Source organism: Lynx canadensis, chromosome E2, assembly GCF_007474595.2.
Source record: "Lynx canadensis isolate LIC74 chromosome E2, mLynCan4.pri.v2, whole genome shotgun sequence".
NCBI lineage: Eukaryota > Metazoa > Chordata > Mammalia > Carnivora > Felidae > Lynx > Lynx canadensis.
In genome coordinates, this window is record NC_044317.1 from 59,214,745 (window position 1) to 59,233,785 (window position 19,041).

The 19,041-nt window shown below is 40.8% G+C and overlaps 1 protein-coding gene across 1 annotated transcript; it reads right to left on the reverse strand.

The window, feature by feature from the left end:
- Positions 1–203: 203 nt before the first annotated feature.
- ZNF583 (zinc finger protein 583) lies at positions 204–15,744 on the reverse strand. The gene is given in 6 exon segments (XM_030297802.2): positions 204–1,045; positions 1,047–2,269; positions 7,628–7,726; positions 8,019–8,145; positions 14,088–14,184; positions 15,690–15,744. Coding segments are annotated over 5 exon segments (1,647 nt in total). The 5' UTR covers positions 14,097–14,184; positions 15,690–15,744; the 3' UTR covers positions 204–856.
- Positions 15,745–19,041: the final 3,297 nt, after the last annotated feature.

Consider the following 19,041-nt stretch of genomic DNA (forward strand, 5'->3'; position numbering starts at 1 on the left):
TACCAACAAAGTCAGATCTTACTCTGTATCATCATGGACTTTAACACCAATGCTACTGTATTAGATGCCCTTATCAACCACTTTAGAACAATGACTGCTATTCTTAATCAAAAATATTTATAATCGCTTAAGTGTTGAGCTGCTACTGCTTTTCTCAGATGATCCCTGCTAAGATGATCAGGTCTTCTTTGTATACCACAATATCTCTTCATTTTACAGTAATGTTTATTCAGTGATTACTTTATGCTAGGCACTCTGAGCAATTTACATGCATTCTCTCATTTAATTCTCCCATCAACTTTTGAGGTAGTACCATTATTATTCCCATAATATAAATAAGACTGAACCTTACAAAGGACAAAATGTTTCTCTAAAACTAGAGGGCTAGAAAATGGAAGAGCAAGGATTAGAACCCAGATCTGTTTGATGCTGGAATAGGAGTTCTTAATTGTCCAAAGAATTAGATGGATTTTGACACAAAACAGTACTTTGTAAGGTATAAATGGAACAAGGTATCTGGGGCAGGGGGTCTTTTACGCTATTTTGAGGAATGTGTGCTTTAACCTAAGAACTAGGGGATACCAATGAAGGGTACCAATGAAGGAGAAGTGATATCGTCAAACTTTTAAAGTACAAGTTTGACTACAGTGTAGGCAACTGACAAAGGAAATGGTAAATACAGGGAGACCAATCAGAAAGTTATTTCCATAGTCCATATGAAATAGATTACTGTGTATTGGACAAAGATAATGGAAGGGAAATGGATTAAAGGAGTCTGGTTCAAGGCATTTTTAGGAGATAAAACCTACAGGTCTTGGCAACTGACTGGACATAGAGGGTGAGGGAGAGGAAGGAGTCAAGAATGACTCCATGGTATGAATTCTCTCATGCTGGGCAAGGTGGGCACGCTGCCTGAAAGATTTTCTGCAATCTTTACATTCATAGGGTCTCTCTCCTGTATGAATTCTTTGATGTAGAGTAAGAGATCCACTGTAGCTGAAGGCTTTCCCACAAATGTTACATTCATAAGGTTTCTCTCCAGTATGAATTCGCTTATGTTGAGCAAGGCCTGCATTCTGGCTAAATGTTTTCCTACATTCCTTACACATATAAGGTTTTTCTCCAGTATGACTTCTCTGATGTTGTGCAAGTGATGAACTATTGCTAAAGGCCTTCCCACATTCGATACACTCATAAGGTTTCTCTCCAGTATGAACTCTCTGATGTTGATCAAGGTATGCAATCTGGCTGAACGCTTTCCTGCATACTTTACATTCATAAGGTTTTTCTCCAGTATGAACTCTCTGATGTTGAGCAAGGTGTGCATATTGGCTGAAAGCTTTCCTACATTCCTTACATTCATAAGGTCTCTCTCCGGTATGAATTCTCTGATGTACTATTAGGTATCCACGATGGCTAAAGGCTTTCCCACACACATTACATACATAAGGTTTCTCTCCTGTATGAATTCTCTGATGCTGAGCAAGAAATGAACCATTACTAAAGGCCTTTCCACATTCAATACATTCAAAAGGTCTCTCTCCAGTATGAACTCTCTGATGTTGAGCCAGGTGTGCAATCTGGCTGAAGGCTTTTTTACATTCTTTACACTGATAAGGTCTCTCTCCAGTATGAACTCTCTGATGTTGAGCAAGGTGTGCATTCTGGCTGAAGGCTTTCCTACATTCTTTACATTCATAAGGTTTCTCCCCAGTATGTATTCTCTTATGTTGAGCTAGGTTTGCACTCTGGCTGAAGGTTTTCCCACATTCAACACATGCATAGGGTTTCTCTCCAGTATGAATTCTCTGATGAAGAGTAAGAGATGAGCTCTGGTTGAAAACTTTCTCACATTCATTACATTTCAAAAGTTTCTTTTGTACACAGACTTTCTTATGTTTCATTTCAACAGATTTTTTTCTGTAGTTTCTCTTTTGTGGCTCATGCTTATGTACTCTCTCTTTGGTGGGAAAATTCTGTTTTATATCAAATATTGCATCCTGATGGAAAGTTTGCCAAGATTTAGTATATTCATTACTTTTATCTTCAGTGAGGATTTCTTCATGAGTGGTGATCAGTTGTCTAGAATGTACCTCCTGACTGCCTAACTGGTTCTTAAACCAGTCCTCACATCTACAGTCTTCTCTCAAACTAGGGCAGTCAAGGCTATAACTAAGATGGCTTCTTCCCATTGTCAGTACTTTGGATGATTCTTCATAAATAACTTGCTTTGATGAAAATGCATTGTTTTTAAATGCATACTCCCAATCTAAAAGATACCAAGAAAACAAATGTCTTTTGTATTTGTTCATTAGAAAATAACTTCTGAAACAAAAATTTTATAGTTATATTAATATTAGTCTCCAAACACCCTTTCTTTCTTGCCTTAGGCTATCTTGCATTCAAGCATTATCTTTAAAAAGCCAATTTCATAATGTTAATGTGGCTTAAAACACCTCCATAAGATCCCCAGACCCTAAGGTACTGTTAGTTGCCTTAGGTTATTACATGCAGCTATAGCTAAACTTTTGTAGCCTAAAAAAAAATGTCTTCTTGACAGTTTTCTATGTGATATAGTTCAACCAAACGTAAATTTAAAAAAAAAATTTTTTTTAACGTATATTTATTTTGAGAGAGAGAGAGAGTGCAAGCTGGGGAGGGGCAGAGAGAGAGGGAGAGCCAGAATCTGAAGCAGTCTCCAGGCTCTGAGCTGTCAGCACAGAGCCCAATGCAGGGCTCGAACCCACGAACTGTGAGATCATGACCTGAGCCAAAGTTGGACACTTAACCGACTGAGCCACCCAAGTGCCCCAACCAAATCTAAATTTTTAATTGCTCCCAAAGCTAAAATGCCTTCACGTAAAAGTAATTTTGTATTAAATTGCTTGATTTTATTAACCTGCCACAAGCCTTAATTTGCCACCTTCCCCATCACCTATTCTCAAGATTTTCCAATGGTTTCTCACCATATTTGTAATAAAACCAAAATTCCTATTATGGTTTAGAAAATCAATGTAGTAATGAACATAAATGTAAAAACCTTTAATAAAATTACTGAAGATCAAATCCAAGAAAATATGAAAGCATAATCATTACCACTCATAGCTGATCCCAGCAATGCAAGGTTGGCTTAATATGTGAAAACCAATGTAATTCACCACATTAATAGATTAAAGGTGGAAAAATCATGTGATCATTTCAATAGATACAGAAAGAGTATGTGACTAAATATAACATCTATTTATTATAAAAATTCTTAGCAAACCAGGAATATAAAATTTCCTTAAACTGATAAAGGGCATCTAAGAAACATGAACTTAGTGGTGAAAGACTGAATAGGTTTTCCCTTAAGATCAGAAATAATCCAAGTATGTCTACTCTTAGCAATTCTATTCAACATTATATAGGAGGTCCTTGCTATTGCAGCAAGTCAAGAAAAAGAAGCTGTAAGATCAGAAAGGAAGAAATAAACTGTATTTGCAGGTAACATGATGGTCTATGCAGAAAATCCTCAGAAACCTACAAACAACTACTAGAACTACTAAATAAATCTAGCAAGATCGTAAGATAGAAAATATAAAGATCAGTTTACATTTTTGCATACTAGCAACAAACAACTGGAAAATGGAATTTTTAAGAATTCTATTTATAATAGCACTAAAACTTACTGTAAGACTCAGAAAAAAATACACATATATAGCCACTACACCGGATACTACAGAACATTGATAAGAGAATTTTAAAAAGACTAATAAATGGCTAAAAACACCATACTCATGAACTAAAAAACTCAAATGACATTAATTAGAATATCAGTTCTTCCCAAATTGATGTATAGATTCCACATAATCCCAATCAAAATCCTAGCAGGCTTTTGGGGTAGAAATTCTTAACTTCATTCTAAAATTTATTTGGGAATGCAAATGCATTTAAATAAAGTGATTTTACAAGTTGAACTATCTCATATCAAAAGTTACTATAAAGCTATAGTAATTAGACTAGTACTGATGAAAGGATATATAGATAGATGGAATAGAATAGAGTTCAGAACTCGACCCATGTAGATATGACCAACTGCTTTTGGTACAAAGGTACCAGCAAGGCAGTATAATGGTTAAAGTCTTTTCAAAAAAAGATACTCAAGCAACTGTATATCCAAATAGTTGGGGGAGAGGACCAAAACCTTGTTCTTTACCTCATATAAGACACAATATTTAGCTCACGTAAATGTAAAAGCTAAAACTATAGGAGAAAACACAGAAAAAAATTTTTGTGACTGAGGGGTAGCAAGAATTTCTAAGGTATGACACAAAAACCACCAAACGACAAATTAATAAATTGGACTTTACAAATATTGAAAACTGGATGTTCAAAAGGCAGCAGTAGAAAAACAATAACACAAGCCACAACTAGCATACATATATCCCAATACATATAAATGGCAAAAGACTTGTATTAAGACTATATAAAGAAGTCTTACAATTCAGCAAGAATAAAAAAAATAATAATAAAACATGGGCAAAAGATTTGAACACTTTACAACAGATATATGGTCAGTAAGCACATGAAAAGACATTCAACATTATGTCATCAGAGAAATGCATCTTAAAAGCATAATGAGATACCACAACACAACCATTAGAATGAATAAAATTAAAAGCTGACAATACCAAGGTATATGGAACAACTGCAAGTCTTCGACATTGCTTCTGGGAATGAAAATGGTACAGACACTGGAAAACCAGCAGTTTCTTTAAAATTAAACATACTCCTATTGTCTGACTCATTACACTTTTAGATATTTACCCAAGAGAAATTAAAACATACATGCATACAAAGTCCTATAAATGACAGCTTCAGAGACACTTTGTAATAGCCAAAAACTGGAAATAACCTAAATGTCTGTGAACAGGTGAATGGAAAAACAAAATGTGGGAGATCTACATAAAATTGTGAATGATTTTCAAAATTATGAGTAAAATAAGCCAGACATAATATATACTGTATGGTTCCATTTAGCTTAGATGGAAACTAATCTAAAACGACCAAGATCAGAATAGCATTTGGAGCCAGGAGTAGAGAAAAAATGGTACATAAAGAGGCAGAGGCCATCTTTTGGGGTGATGGAAACACTGTATGTCTTGATAATAATGATCGTCTCATGGGTTTATACAACAGTCAGAACTCCTCACATTGTATAATGTATATGGATGTGACTTACTGTATGTAATTCTTTAATAAAGTTATTAAGAAAAAAATAAGATGGAAATAGGTAAGTAAAGACTGACTTTAATAACATAATAAAAAGAGTAAAACTTATGTAACAAGCTCTTTACACTGAAAATAAAGACTTAAACCTTGGAACCTATGGAATATTTACAAATACCAATTATATGTTTGGCCATACAAAATCCTAAAGTTAGAAAGTAGAATTAGTATTAATTCCTATTTGATCAAATATGATAAAACAATTTGATCAAAATACAATAAAACTAGAAACTTTCTTTTAAACAACTCTTGTGTAAAAGAAATTTTTTCAAAGTAGGTTATTTAGGAAACAGCAATAACAAAAACACTAAAAATCAGAATCTCTGGAAAACAGCTAAAGTTATATTCAAAGGAGAATTCATAGCCCTTAATCATTTAGTGAATAAAAGAAAATGAAATGATTAAGCATTTATTTCAGCAAAACGGAGAACAAAATAAATCTCAGAAAACTAGAACACTGGAATTAGTGAAAAGCAAAAAATAAAGAATTGGAGAAGAGTGGTAACTCTAATAAATCCTTAAACTGGACTTTAAAAATAAAATTGATTCATAACTAGCTACCTAATAATTTTTTTAAAAAAAGAATAGGTAGGGGCGCCTGGGTGGCGCAGTCGGTTAAGCGTCCGACTTCAGCCAGGTCACGATCTCGCGGTCCGTGAGTTCGAGCCCCGCGTCAGGCTCTGGGCTGATGGCTCGGAGCCTGGAGCCTGGTTCCGATTCTGTGTCTCCCTCTCTCTCTGCCCCTCCCCCGTTCATGCTCTGTCTCTCTCTGTCCCAAAAAAAATAAATAAACGTTGAAAAAAAATTAAAAAAAAAAAAAAATAGGTATACAAAATAAATTAAAATTGGAAACTATAGATACTAAAAATAAAAAGGGTTACAAGATTATTTTGTTCAGATTCATGAGAATAAATTTGATAACATGAATGAAAAGGTGATGTTTAGAAAAATAAAAATTTGGGGCACCTGGGTGGCTTAGTCAGTTAAGTGTCCAACTCCTGATTTTGGCTTAGGTCACGATCTCATGGTTTGGGAGTTCGAGCCCTGCGTCAGGCTCGATGCTGAAAGCACAGAGCCTGCTTGGTATTCTCTTTCTCTTTCCTTCTCCCTCTCTCTCTGCCCCTCCCCACTCACTCACGCTCGCTCTCTCTCTCTCTCTCTCTCAAAATAAATAAACTTTATTTATTTATTTATTTAATGTTTATTTTTTATTTTTGAGAGAGAGACAGAGTCTGTGAGTGGGCAAGAGGCAGAGAGAGAGGGACACATAGAATCCAAAGCAGGCTCTAGGCTCTGAGCTGTCAGCAGAGAGCCCGACGTGGGGCTCGAACTCAGCAACCACAGATCATGACCTGAGCTGAAGTCGGACACTTAACTGACTGAGCCACCTAGGCGCCCCAATAAATAAACTTTAAAAAATAAAAATAAAAACTTAGGGGTGCCTGGCTGGCTCAGTCGGAAGAGCATGTGACTCTTGATCTTGGGGTCATGAGCTCCAGCCCTATGTTGGGCAATAATGACTGCTTAATAAAAAAAGAAAAAGAAAAATTTGTAAAATTTCACCCAAGACAGAAACTGTAGAGACCATTTATCACAAAGAGAACACTGAGAAAGTTGTCAAAGATCCACTTACTCACAAAGGCCTCAGGACCAGGGTTTCTCTCTCAAGCTATAAGACTAGTGACCTCATTCATTCATACTAGCATCTCTATGCCAGACTTTCTCTTCTAAGCCTCTGTCCCACTCTAGTGGCATGTTGCATTTCTTCACTCCAAAGTCTCTCCATCTCATAAAAATAACTCTTCTGTCCCAAGTCAAATTATCATCTTTTCCCCTACCAACATATTCTTCTGGCTTATTTCTATTAAATGGTGTCACCATCCAGTCGCCCAGACTTGAAAACGTAACTGGGAATTATTTCTTTTTTCCTTGATGGTTAATAAACCTCTGAATAACCCCAAGAAGTTAGCAGAATTATTTTCTCAAAGTAAAAATTCAGTGAATCCTTCAATATAAAGGAATGAGTGACTGAAAAGGGGGAAAAAAAATAGTCATTGTTGTCTCTGGATTTTTTTAAATGTGATGAAGCAACTTGTGCCAAAACTAAAAAAGAAGGGCAAGCAGACAGTGCCAGTTTGGACTCAGAGAACAGGAGGGGGTTATTAGAGAATACAGTGACGTATGAGAGACTATATACAAGAAGAGTAAGTTAGCTCACGCTAATGACACCTCACTGTTTCTTCCCAGGCCTTCAGCCTTTAAGAAAAGCTACCCAGGAAACATCAATTATACGCTGGAAGCTTTCAGAATAGCTGAGCTTTTCCCTGCAATGGACTCTACCTTCCTAATTCTCACTCACCAGGGTATGTGCCTCTTGTCCCCTCCTTCTTCACCATCCAGGGCTCTTTTCCTTGTTCCAATAATGAGATCACATCTGGCTTAGAAACTGAAACTCCTGCTTACAAGAAATAAAAGGGGAATTAGCCAGATCTGTAAGGCAGATCGAATTGCTTGGTCATCAGGAAGTTGATGAGGGCATTACAGAAGGGAGTATAGGAAGATGTGAAGTATTCTGAAGAATGGGGAAAATGAAGTGGTAGAAATAATCCAATGAAGCTGCCAGTTCTACAAAACTCAACCCATTTTGGGAAGCACAAGAAAGAGAAATTTAGTGAAGTACATCAGAGGCTTCCTAAACATTGGAAAGCAGCCCTGTGTGCAGATTCTGAATTCTGGCGAGACTTCCTTACCCAATGATACCAGGCTCCTATAGTTCTCCAACATCACCTTCCTGTACAAATTCCTCTGAGCAGGGTTCAGCCACTCCCACTCCTCTTGGGAGAAATCTACGGCCACATCCCCAAATGTCACCAAATCCTGAAATGACATAAACATATTCTTTTATGCTCAACTAGTGTTCCTAATGTCAGACTGGCATAGTTTGAAAAGTTAAATTGTACTTTTAGAGAGAAATAGTGCATATAGTGAAATTTTCAGGCCATATCTTGGGTTCTGTGCAACACTTGTCAAACACTTGCTAAGATGATTTCTCTTGCTTGGTTTTAATATTCTGTCATGGAAAGCATACAATTTCTGGCATAGTCTATAGTCTCTACTGATGGTGAAAAGATTAATAGCACAAAAATGGGCAATAACAGAACACTATAAACAAGAGCAAAATATGTTATTCATACCAAATGCTAATGCATTTCTCAATATGGAAAATCAGGATAGACTAGGACAGTGAAAGAAGACTTCAAGGAAGAGACAGGAACATGAGTTAAGCCCTCTTAAGTTGTATGTGGTCTAAACCTACATTTCCCAAACTCTTCAATGGAATGGCCAATGTTCCAGGTATGTCAACAGAGTAACATATATAAATGTATTTGATGTTCATAATATTGATTTCTTAAAATTAAACATGTAGGTAATAAATACATTAAATAAGTTCTGTAGTGATTTCGCAAAATATAACTTAAAGAAATGTATGCCATAACAGAACAACTGGGGTCATAAAAGATTATCTAACAGCTCTTGATAACCCCAGTGAGTTTCAAAGATGGTGACTTCTCTTTACAGAAACAAAATAATACTAATTTTAAGCACTGTTAAATAGTATTTCAGATGTGATAGTGAAGTGCAGTGAAAAACCCCTACAGCTCTCACTAGAGGAACATACCCAGTTGTGCATGTCTAATGAGCGAGAGTTTTTCAAATGTTACAGTGTAGTTCTCAACTAATAATACTACGTTGAATTAAGGATCTTTATCACATGGAATAAGACCTGGTCTGCTTCCTAAAAATTCAAAATGGATATTCTTTCTAACGAGGTAAATCTACTCCAGACTTACCAGGGCTTGCATATGGTTTACTATATGCTCAGCTGGTCTGGCGTGTCACAGAGCAAAACCGACTCTTTAACTGGGATGATATATAGATACACTCAATGGTACACATGTGAGGAGCTGAATTGATCTGTTAAATACTGAAATACTGTCACGTTGGTTGGTAAACAGCTACTGCACTGAGCCCTGTGGTGACAATCCCAGATCTCCCCACAGCCCAGCAACTGAAGGGGAATACCCAGCACTCCAGTGGCCTCCAGTATCCCATCTAGGGTAAGTTCTGGTGTGTGCCCTTGCCTTAGTGGTCATCAGATATGAACATCACTCCTATTAATGTGACTCTGCAGTGTAATGGTCCTACTGAAGATGTATTTAAGTACATCAATGCTTTTATGCAAATATTTTTAATGGAAAAAATGAGTCGATACTGGGCTAGTGCCCCAGTAATGGACAACAACGTTAAGGAAGCTATACAGGAAGCAGAAGTATGCCTCCAAGAAACATCAGTTACATACATCAGCTTGTTCTTACATGCTTCCATTTCTAAAACACTTCTTACTACAGGGAAATATGGGAAGTGAGTAAAGGCTTCAAGAAAGGAAGGAAAGGAACATGAGTTGGGTCTTAAAAGAAAAAATTTGCCCTAGACAGGGCTGGATACTGTCAAGCATCAATTCTATCAAACCTCAAACACTTCAATACAAACTCTAATATTTTGTGCAAAAAAAAGTGTTCTACACACATTTCTACTGTAAACAGAGGTGAGGCAGCTTTTGGTAGGCAGTGTTCTTAAAAGACATTTTTTTAGCTGCACATCCTAAAGGAGTCTAGGTTTCAACTGGCTGACTGTCCTTTTCCTCTCAGCCAATGAGACCTGAATATCTTGCAAATATTTTAATATTTGTTTTGATTTGATAAAACAGGAACTTCATATGATTTGTAATCATCAAAGAAACTTACCAAATAATGTCCAGTATTTCTACCCTCAGTGAATTTTTTTCCTTTTTATAAAAGTTAAAAGAATTGGAAGTCCTCATCCCCACATCTACCCACCATGTCACCCTACCTCCTAGAAACAATGAAAATTTACAGTTAGTATATATTTCTTCAAATGTTTCCTTATACAGACATGTCTGATTATCTATCTGCATTCATTTACTTATAAAATCACTTTTGTTGGATTGATAACACAATGTGGTATAAATATGTTGTACCTTATTTACTAACCCGTTTATTTTCATTTATATGAATCTTAATTTTTCACTATGATGTCAGAATTGGGATTCTCACTAATTTAACATTATAGTAGAGTTCTCATATAATACTACTGTATGTTAAATTAAAGATTCAATAGAGGTCTCTAATTATTTCCTTAAAATGAATCCTAGAAGATATTCTCTCCACGGAGACTATGATTCCCCAAACGTACTTAACCCTCAGAAAAAAATTTAAATTATGTTATTGTGACCTAGCAAGAATTGGAGCTACTGAAAAAATAATTCAGGCTGGGAGTAAAGTGTTGACCTGCACTCAAAGAAATACTAATGGTTCTTCAGGTGGAGGAAAATGGAAAGAGATGGAAAGGAAAATCAAGAAGAAATCAAGAGTCCCAGAGGAATAACTATAAATATAATACCTAATAATAACAATAAATGGGAGTTAAATCACTATGGGGCCTTATCTTGTTCAGAAAGTAGTAAGAGTAGTAACTATAGAAGGAAGATTGCAGAAAGAAGAAAGGAGATAATTACATAATGATATGGGTAAATATCCTGGAGTGACCACTAAAAGGATAATAAAAATAATGTATAATTAACAAGATAATAAAGAAAAAGTACTTGATTTATCCAGAAGAAGGTAAACAAGGAGAAATAAAGGAACAAAGAACAGATGGGAGTAAGTAGGAAACAAACTACAAGGCTATACACACAAATACATCTGTATTAGCCTTAAACACAAATACATCAGTAATTACATTAAACGAAAATGTAGTGAACACTAATTAAAAGACAAATATTCTCAGACTGGATCCCTTTAAAAAGATCAAAGTTTTGAGGGAGATGTGGGATTGTGGGAGGCATAAGGAATCATGGGAAGCACACAGGGCCACTTACAGCAGCCACAGGGCTGCCACAGACTGCCAGAGAATGGTGACAGCCACAGGGACTGTGGAAGGCATGAAGCTGCAACCAACAATATGCTGTTTACAAGAGGCACACTTTAATATAATCATTAGGAGAGGCTTTCAAAAAATGTGCATTAAAATCATCCTTGGCCATGGGGCGCCTGGGTGGCTCAGTCAGTTAAGCATCTGACTTTGGCTCAGGTCATGATCTCACAGTTCATGTGTTTGAGCCCTGTGTCGGGCTCTGTGCTGACAGCTCAGAGCCTGGAGCCTGCTTCAGATTCTGTGTCTCCCTCTCTCTCTGCCCTCCCCCCACCCTATCTGTCAAAAATAAACAAACACTAAAACACATTAAAAAAATCATCTGTGGACTTAATAAAAATGCGGTTTTCTGGATCCTCCCACCAAAGACTGATTCATGGGGTCCCAGAAATAGCACTGGGGCCAATGGGCTCTGTCTATTCTACACATCATACCCTCTACTTTTTGCTTTTTCCATTACCAATTCAGTGGCAGGAGAAAAGAGGTAGCTGGCTCTTACCTCTCTGGGCTCACTCACAGATGAGAAATTCACAATCTTGTCCACTTATATATTAATTTGACAAATATTTACTGAATGCCTACTCCCTATAATGTTCTAAGTATTGGAAATACAATGGTGAACAAAATACAGTCTCTCCTCTTGTGGAGTTAATATTCTAACATAGGAGAAAGACATTAAACATAAAGTCATACTATGACAAAAACAAGGGAAGGTGATTTAGAGTGACAAGGTGTTTTAGATAGGATGGTCAAGGTAAACCTCAAGGAAGCAGTAATGTTTGAACAACAATCTAAAAGTGAGAGAGCAAGCCATGCCAACACCTAAGGGAAGAGAGTTACAGAAGAGGGAGGAGCAAATGCAAAGGTTCAGAGACAGGAAAGAACTGGGTGAGTCTACGGAACAGCTAGTTGGCCAGTGTGACTGGAACAGAGAAAAAGACTTGTAGGAAATGAGGTATGGGGTAGCCAGGAGCTGGACCATGCAGGGCCTTAGAGACTGTGGAGAGGACATTGGATTTCATTCCAAGTAAAATGAGAAGCCAATGAAGATTCCAAAGGAATGAAATGATGTGTTCTATCACTGTTGACAGTGTCCTTTATGATTTTCTACCACCGTCTTCAAACCATCACTCACCATCATCTATTTATACTGACAATCAACATATACTACAACTTCCTACATCTGATACAATCACTAACTAGTGACATAGATTGTTTTCCCTCATCTGTAAAATAAGTGACTTGTACAAGATCACCCGTAATTTTCATCCTGGCTTTATTAGTTTATGAGCTTAGATATGTGCTACTCAATACACTAGGTACTTGTCACATGTGGCTATTTCATTTTAAATCAGTTAACATTAAAAATTCAGTTCCTACGGTAGCTAGTGGCTACTGTATTGGACGATGCGGATGTAGAACATTTCTGTTATCAGTCATCACCGAAAGTTCTCCCGGCCAGTGCTGCTCTAATTGATTTCTTCTGGCTTATCTTCTTGTTTACAGCCATGTTCTATATTTTCATCCAACAGTTCGTCTGTTTCACTCTTTACGTTTAACCTACAGAATGTATCTAACCTCAAAGGGTGAGGAAGGAGTCTTTTTTCTAAATGAATAATCCATTCTGTCTACACTGATTTAAAATAATATCACTTTACGGGGCTCCTGGGTGGCTCAGCCGGTTAAGCGTCTGACACTTCATCTTGGCTCAGGTCATGATTTCATGGTTCATGAGTTTGAGCGCTGCATCAGGCTCTGCGCTAGCAGCGTGGAGCCTGCTTGGCATTACCTCTCTCCCTCCCTTTCTGCTCCTCCTCCTCTCGTGTTCTCGCCCTCTCAAAATAAAAAACTTTAAAATAATATCACGGGGGTGCCTGGGTGGCTTAGTTGGTTCAGTGTCCAACTTCGGCTCAGGTTATGATCTCACAGTTCGGGAGCTCAAGCCCTGCATCAGGCTCTCTGCTGTCACCACAGAGCCCACTCTGGATCCTCTGTCACCTCTCTCTCTGCCCCTCCCCAGCTCATTCTGTCTGTCAAAAAAAATAAACATTAAAAAAAATAAAATAACATCACTTACATTATCATGATAAACAAATGAGCAAACATTAAACTATGAAAACAAAGACAGTGTCTATTTTTATTTGCCACAGTATTCCCAGCATTTGGTATAAATGAAGTCTTTGACCTAAAATATCCTGGCTGTAGCCCACTACTAACTCAGTATGTCCCTAAAACAGGACCTTATTACCCCCATGGAATCCCATTCTTCAGAGCCCACTGATTGCCTGGGAAAATCCCTGCCTTCACTGACCCACACTTTAACACTCCAAAGCCAACACATTCCACTCTTCAAAATGACCCTGAGCAAGAGATATTGTCATGTACTATAACTAAGATTGCCCCAATAGCCCTTGTCTTGCCTTCCTCTTAAACCTGGGTTTGTGAGAAAGCTTTACACTTGTAGTCACATCAGAACACACCTTGACCTCAATGAATCAAATCCCTATAATGAAGGTTTTCACATCCCTCCAAGGAGTGCATTTTTGCCTCCTGAGAGCTCCTAACAGAACACCTAACCCACAGGAGGAGCAGAGCTATTTCTTGAACGAAGGTGAAAATGCCAGCTTAGGAACAAAGGAAGCTCACTGGGCTTTTGGGGACCTCCTTTTAATGGACTGAAGAACATGAGGACCAGGTCACTGAATGAATGGGACTTTGTTAGCTGGGGAATTTCAGAAGAAAAAAGCAAGATATTCATATACAACCTGAAAAACAAAGCACCTCAGGGAGAAAAAATCCTTCCTTACCTTGGACATGGCTTTAAGAATTTAAGAATTTATGACAGCTCTTCTGTCCACCTCCTTCAGGCTCCTCAATGGAAGGGCAGTGTCTGGAAAAACAGAGCTGGAGAGGGAGAAAGAAACCATAAATAGCACTGTCAAGTAAGGATTATTTTTCTCTTCACCCATGAAATCTGTTCATTGGTGAAATAATCCAAGGCTTCATAGTAATAAGTTAGCCCAACTGGAATCTAGGTCTGACTTTTTAGTCTTTCCATCAGATAATGATAGTAAAAGGGAATATGTTACCACCCTTACTACAAAATGAGATAAAGCTACAAACAATGCCTCAGGGAAAGCATCTTTAAAAAAATTTTTTTAACGTTTATTTTTGAGACACGAAGACATGAAGACAAAGCAAAGCACGAGTGTGGAAGGGGCAGAGAGAGGGGGAGACACAGAACCCAAAGCAGGCTCCAGGCTCTGTGCTGACAGCAGACAGCCCAATACGGGGCTTGAACTCAGGAACCAGGAGATCATGACCTGAGCCGAAGTCAGCCGCTTAGCCAACTGGGCCACACAGGTGCCCCAGGGAAAGCTTCTTTATACAGAGTAGGCATCAGAGGGGTCATGTTGTCTGGAAGACACTGGACCAAAGAGTCAGAACACTCTGCTTGTAGCCCTGGCTTATGACAAACTCTACCTGGAAACCATTCTCTGAACTTTTCTGAGCAATTTCCTCAAAAAAGAGATGGGTGAGAGGGCTGTGCATTCGCAGTCACTGAAACTCCTAATCATGAGTTATTTTCTACTAGACCTCTCTGCCTTGGAGAGCAAAGCAATTATCTCAGAAGCAGCATAAGGTAACAGTAAGAACCACCAGGTTTGGGGATCAGAACACCTGGCGGCAGATACTCAGTCTACCACTCACGAGCTCTGCAACCTCCATGATTTAGGTCTAACCACTCCAAACATCAGTTTCGTCATCAGTGAAATGGTACCTACTCCCTATCAGTTGCTGGAAGGATCATGAGATGATGCACAGGAAGCATTCCGTCTAGTGCTTGGCACATCGCTTGTGCTCAGTAAATGTCAGTGATTTATGGTCACAAATAGCACACAGTAGGTCTCCTCTTCTATTCCTCGCCTACTCTAGAGCCCAGGAGAGGAAGGGAAAGAGCCTCCTTCTGTGCCAGAGAGGGCTAAGGCCCAGCAGCCTCCTCATCTGCCGTCCAGGCCTGAAGCTGGGGCTCCCCTCTCCTCTCTCAAGCGTTCCCTTCCATCCCAGTCCCACTCAGGCTCGCCCTGACCGCCCGATCTTCGCGAACACCCCCACCCGGCCGCCGCAGGAGCCACACAGTCCTCCTGCTGGCGGCTCGCCTGGCACCCGTCCCCTCACAGTGGGTCGCACTGTCACACCAACAGAAGGTCACACAACCTCACGCCGTCTCACAGGACCACACACACAGCTGCACACTCACCGTCACTGTCATGGTCACAGACGCTCGCACAGGCACACACAGGCGCACGCACGTTGTGACATGGTCTCCCACGGTCACAGGCCCCCTCGCACGCCCGCTCCAGCCCCGCAGGCCCGCTGGCGCGCGCGCCCATCCCAGACATCCTCACCGCCTCCTCCCCGAGGGTCGGCACCTCCCTGCGCGCCGTCGGCCGCCGGGAGCCCAGCGGCCCGCGGGCCGGGGCGGGGCCTCGCTCGCGGCCGGACCGCCGGGCTCACAAAGGGGCCGCGGCGCGCGGGCGGGCAGCGGGGCCCGCCGTGGGGGCCGCCGGGAAATGGAGTCCAGGCCGCGCGCGGCGCTGGGCATCCTGGGACGGCTGGCAGATGGCTCCTGCTCCCGCCCCTGGGCGTCTGCGCCCCTCTCCCGAAACTCCGGGCTTTCCGACCCAGAGCCAGGACCCGCCCAGCCCGGTCAGGCCGACCGAGTCCCGCCCCGGCCTGGACGCGCCGGCTCCGAGTGCGCAGGCGCACCGTCCTCGGTCCCCGTAGGGGCCCAAGCCGGGCGGGGTCGAGGTGCGCACGCGCAGTGCACGGGCCCGCGGGCCCGATTCCCTGGTTGGGCTTGCAAGGTGAGCGGTTCGCGGGACGGAAGCGGAGCTGGCCGACTGGGTGTGCGGGCCGGAGCGCTGGGGAGAGGTCAGCAGGTCCGGGCGGGTGGGCCGGAGCCCGGGTGCCGGGTGTCCTTATTTCCGTTCCTTTTATGTCTTCTCTCTCCTCCTCGTCTCATTAGGCTCTTATTGAGCGTCCTCTGTGTGCCCGGCAGTGTTACAGGCACTGGGGACACACTTGAACCCGCGCAAGAGAATCCCCACCCTCATGTGGCTGACCTTCTAATACGGGAGAAACTCACTAAATACACACACACACACACACACACACACACACACACACACTGGGGCGCCTGGGTGGCTCAGTCGGTTGGGTGTCCGACTTTGGCGCCCTGCGTCTGGCTCTGTGCTGACAGCTCAGAGCCTGCAGCCAGCTACACACACACACACACACACACACACACACACGGCTCTGTGCTGACAGCTCAGAGCCTGCAGCCAGCTACACACACACACACACACACACACACACACACACACACTGGAGCGCCTGGGTGGCTCAGTCGGTTGGGTGTCCGACTTTGGCGCCCCGCGTCTGGCTCTGTGCTGACAGCACACACACACACACACACACACACACACTGGAGCGCCTGGGTGGCTCAGTCGGTTGGGTGTCCGACTTTGGCGCCCTGCGTCTGGCTCTGTGCTGACAGCACACATACACACACACACACACACACACACACACACTGGAGCGCCTGGGTGGCTCAGTCGGTTGGGTGTCCGACTTTGGCGCCCTGCGTCTGGCTCTGTGCTGACAGCACACACACACACACACACACACACACACACACACACACACACACTGGGGCGCCTGGGTGGCTCAGTCGGTTGGGTGTCCGACTTTGGCGCCCCGCGTCTGGCTCTGTGCTGACAGCACACACACACACACACACACACACACACACACACACACTGGGGCGCCTGGGTGGCTCAGTCGGTTGGGTGTCCGACTTTGGCGCCCCGCGTCTGGCTCTGTGCTGACAGCACACACACACACACACACACACTGGGGCGCCTGGGTGGCTCAGTCGGTTGGGTGTCCGACTTTGGCGCCCCGCGTCTGGCTCTGTGCTGACAGCTCAGAGCCTGCAGCCTGCTTCAGATTCTGTCTCTGGCTCTCTCTGCCCCTCCCCCACTTGTGCTCTGTCTCTAAAATAAGTAAACATTAAAAAAATTTTTTTTTAATATACTGGGAAGTGACAGTTTTCTTATAAAGAGAAACAGCAGTTTGGGGAGCCTGGCTGGCTCAGTCAGAAGAGCATGTGGCTTTTGATCTTGGGGTGGTGAGTTCAAGCCCCTCCTTCGCTGTAGAGATTAGTTAAAAAATAAATAAACTTTTAAAAAAGAAAAGAAAAAAAAGTTTATAGACCATTCAGTTCTATCTACCCACTTATTCCTATACTTCAGCCTATGTTTTTGAATGTATTTCATTAACTCCTATTTGAGTCTCAACCCTTCTGAAATTAGGCCTCCAACGCTTCCATGCAACTCGTCTCACCAAAGTCACCGATGACAAAAAGCATATGAGCTGGGAAATTTTCTATTGAGGAAGCTTTTTTTTTTATTTTTTTTTAACGTTTATTTATTTTTGAGACAGAGAGAGACAGAGCATGAACGGGGGAGGGTCAGAGAGAGAGGGAGACACAGAATCCGAAACAGGCTCCAGGCTCTGAGCAGTCAGCACAGAGCCCGACGCGGGGCTCGAACTCACGGACCGCGAGATCGTGACCTGAGCCGAAGTCGGACGCTTAACCGACTGAGCCACCCAGGCGCCCCGGAAGTTTTTTAAATGCAAATACATTCCCAAAGATATTAATTGAATCGCTTATAGTAATAAAATGTTGAATGTAAACAATATGGCTACATGTAGAAGTATGATTCAATAATGGTACATCTATCGTTTTGAAAACTACAACTTAATAAAAATTGTGTGATGGTGAAGCAATACGTGAAAGTACTTTTGGTTTGTTTTTTTTTTAAGGAGGAACTAAGCTGTTACAATTGCACCAAGGCGGCAATACTGGAAAACTGTTCCTGTTTAAAAAGTAAAAGGAACACAATCCACAAAAATGGTAGTTGTTTTTGTGTTTATCTTGTCCTTTGCTTTTGCAGACCATACAGACAAACCTCTGGTAAGTTAAGACACATCAATTAACTTCCAGGTTTTTGCAGCCTTTCCCACATTTCACAAATATATAAAGAGATTAGGTATTCATAGCCTGAAATTTTGTGGTAACATTTTTTGTTTCAGCCATTATTTCCTAAGCTTCTTCTGTTGGCAGAACCCTCTACAAAAGCTTGGCAGTAGTCACTAAATGAATCAAATTTATGTTCATTTGCATAATAAATACAGTTATCAATTTCGAATAAGTAATTAGCAAACAGATGTCTGCCCAGCCACTAAGCTTAATGTAATAATCTAATTACATAATCTTGAGAAGTAGAAATAAAGTATATATTCCTCAGAGACAGAGGACTCATTTATTTTGCCTTCAATTGTCACAATGAAGATGCAATACATTTATTGTTTTAGCGCTTAGTTTTGGAGCAAATTTAAGGCTATTTAATTTTTTTTTTTTTTTAATATGAGGTCAAAATTCTCCCTCTTTTTTTTTTTTTTTTTTTTTTTTTTTTTGGTCATGACTGTCTAATGGCTCCTGCACTATTTTGTTGAAAAGGCTATTCCTCCATTAAATTGCTTTTGTACCTATGTCAAAAATCAGTTCAGATATCTGACAGGGACTTGTATCCAGAATATATAAAGAACACTTACAACTGATTAACACGAATACAAATACAAAAATGGACAAAAGGGGCGCCTGGATGACTCAGTCAGTCATGCGACCCACTC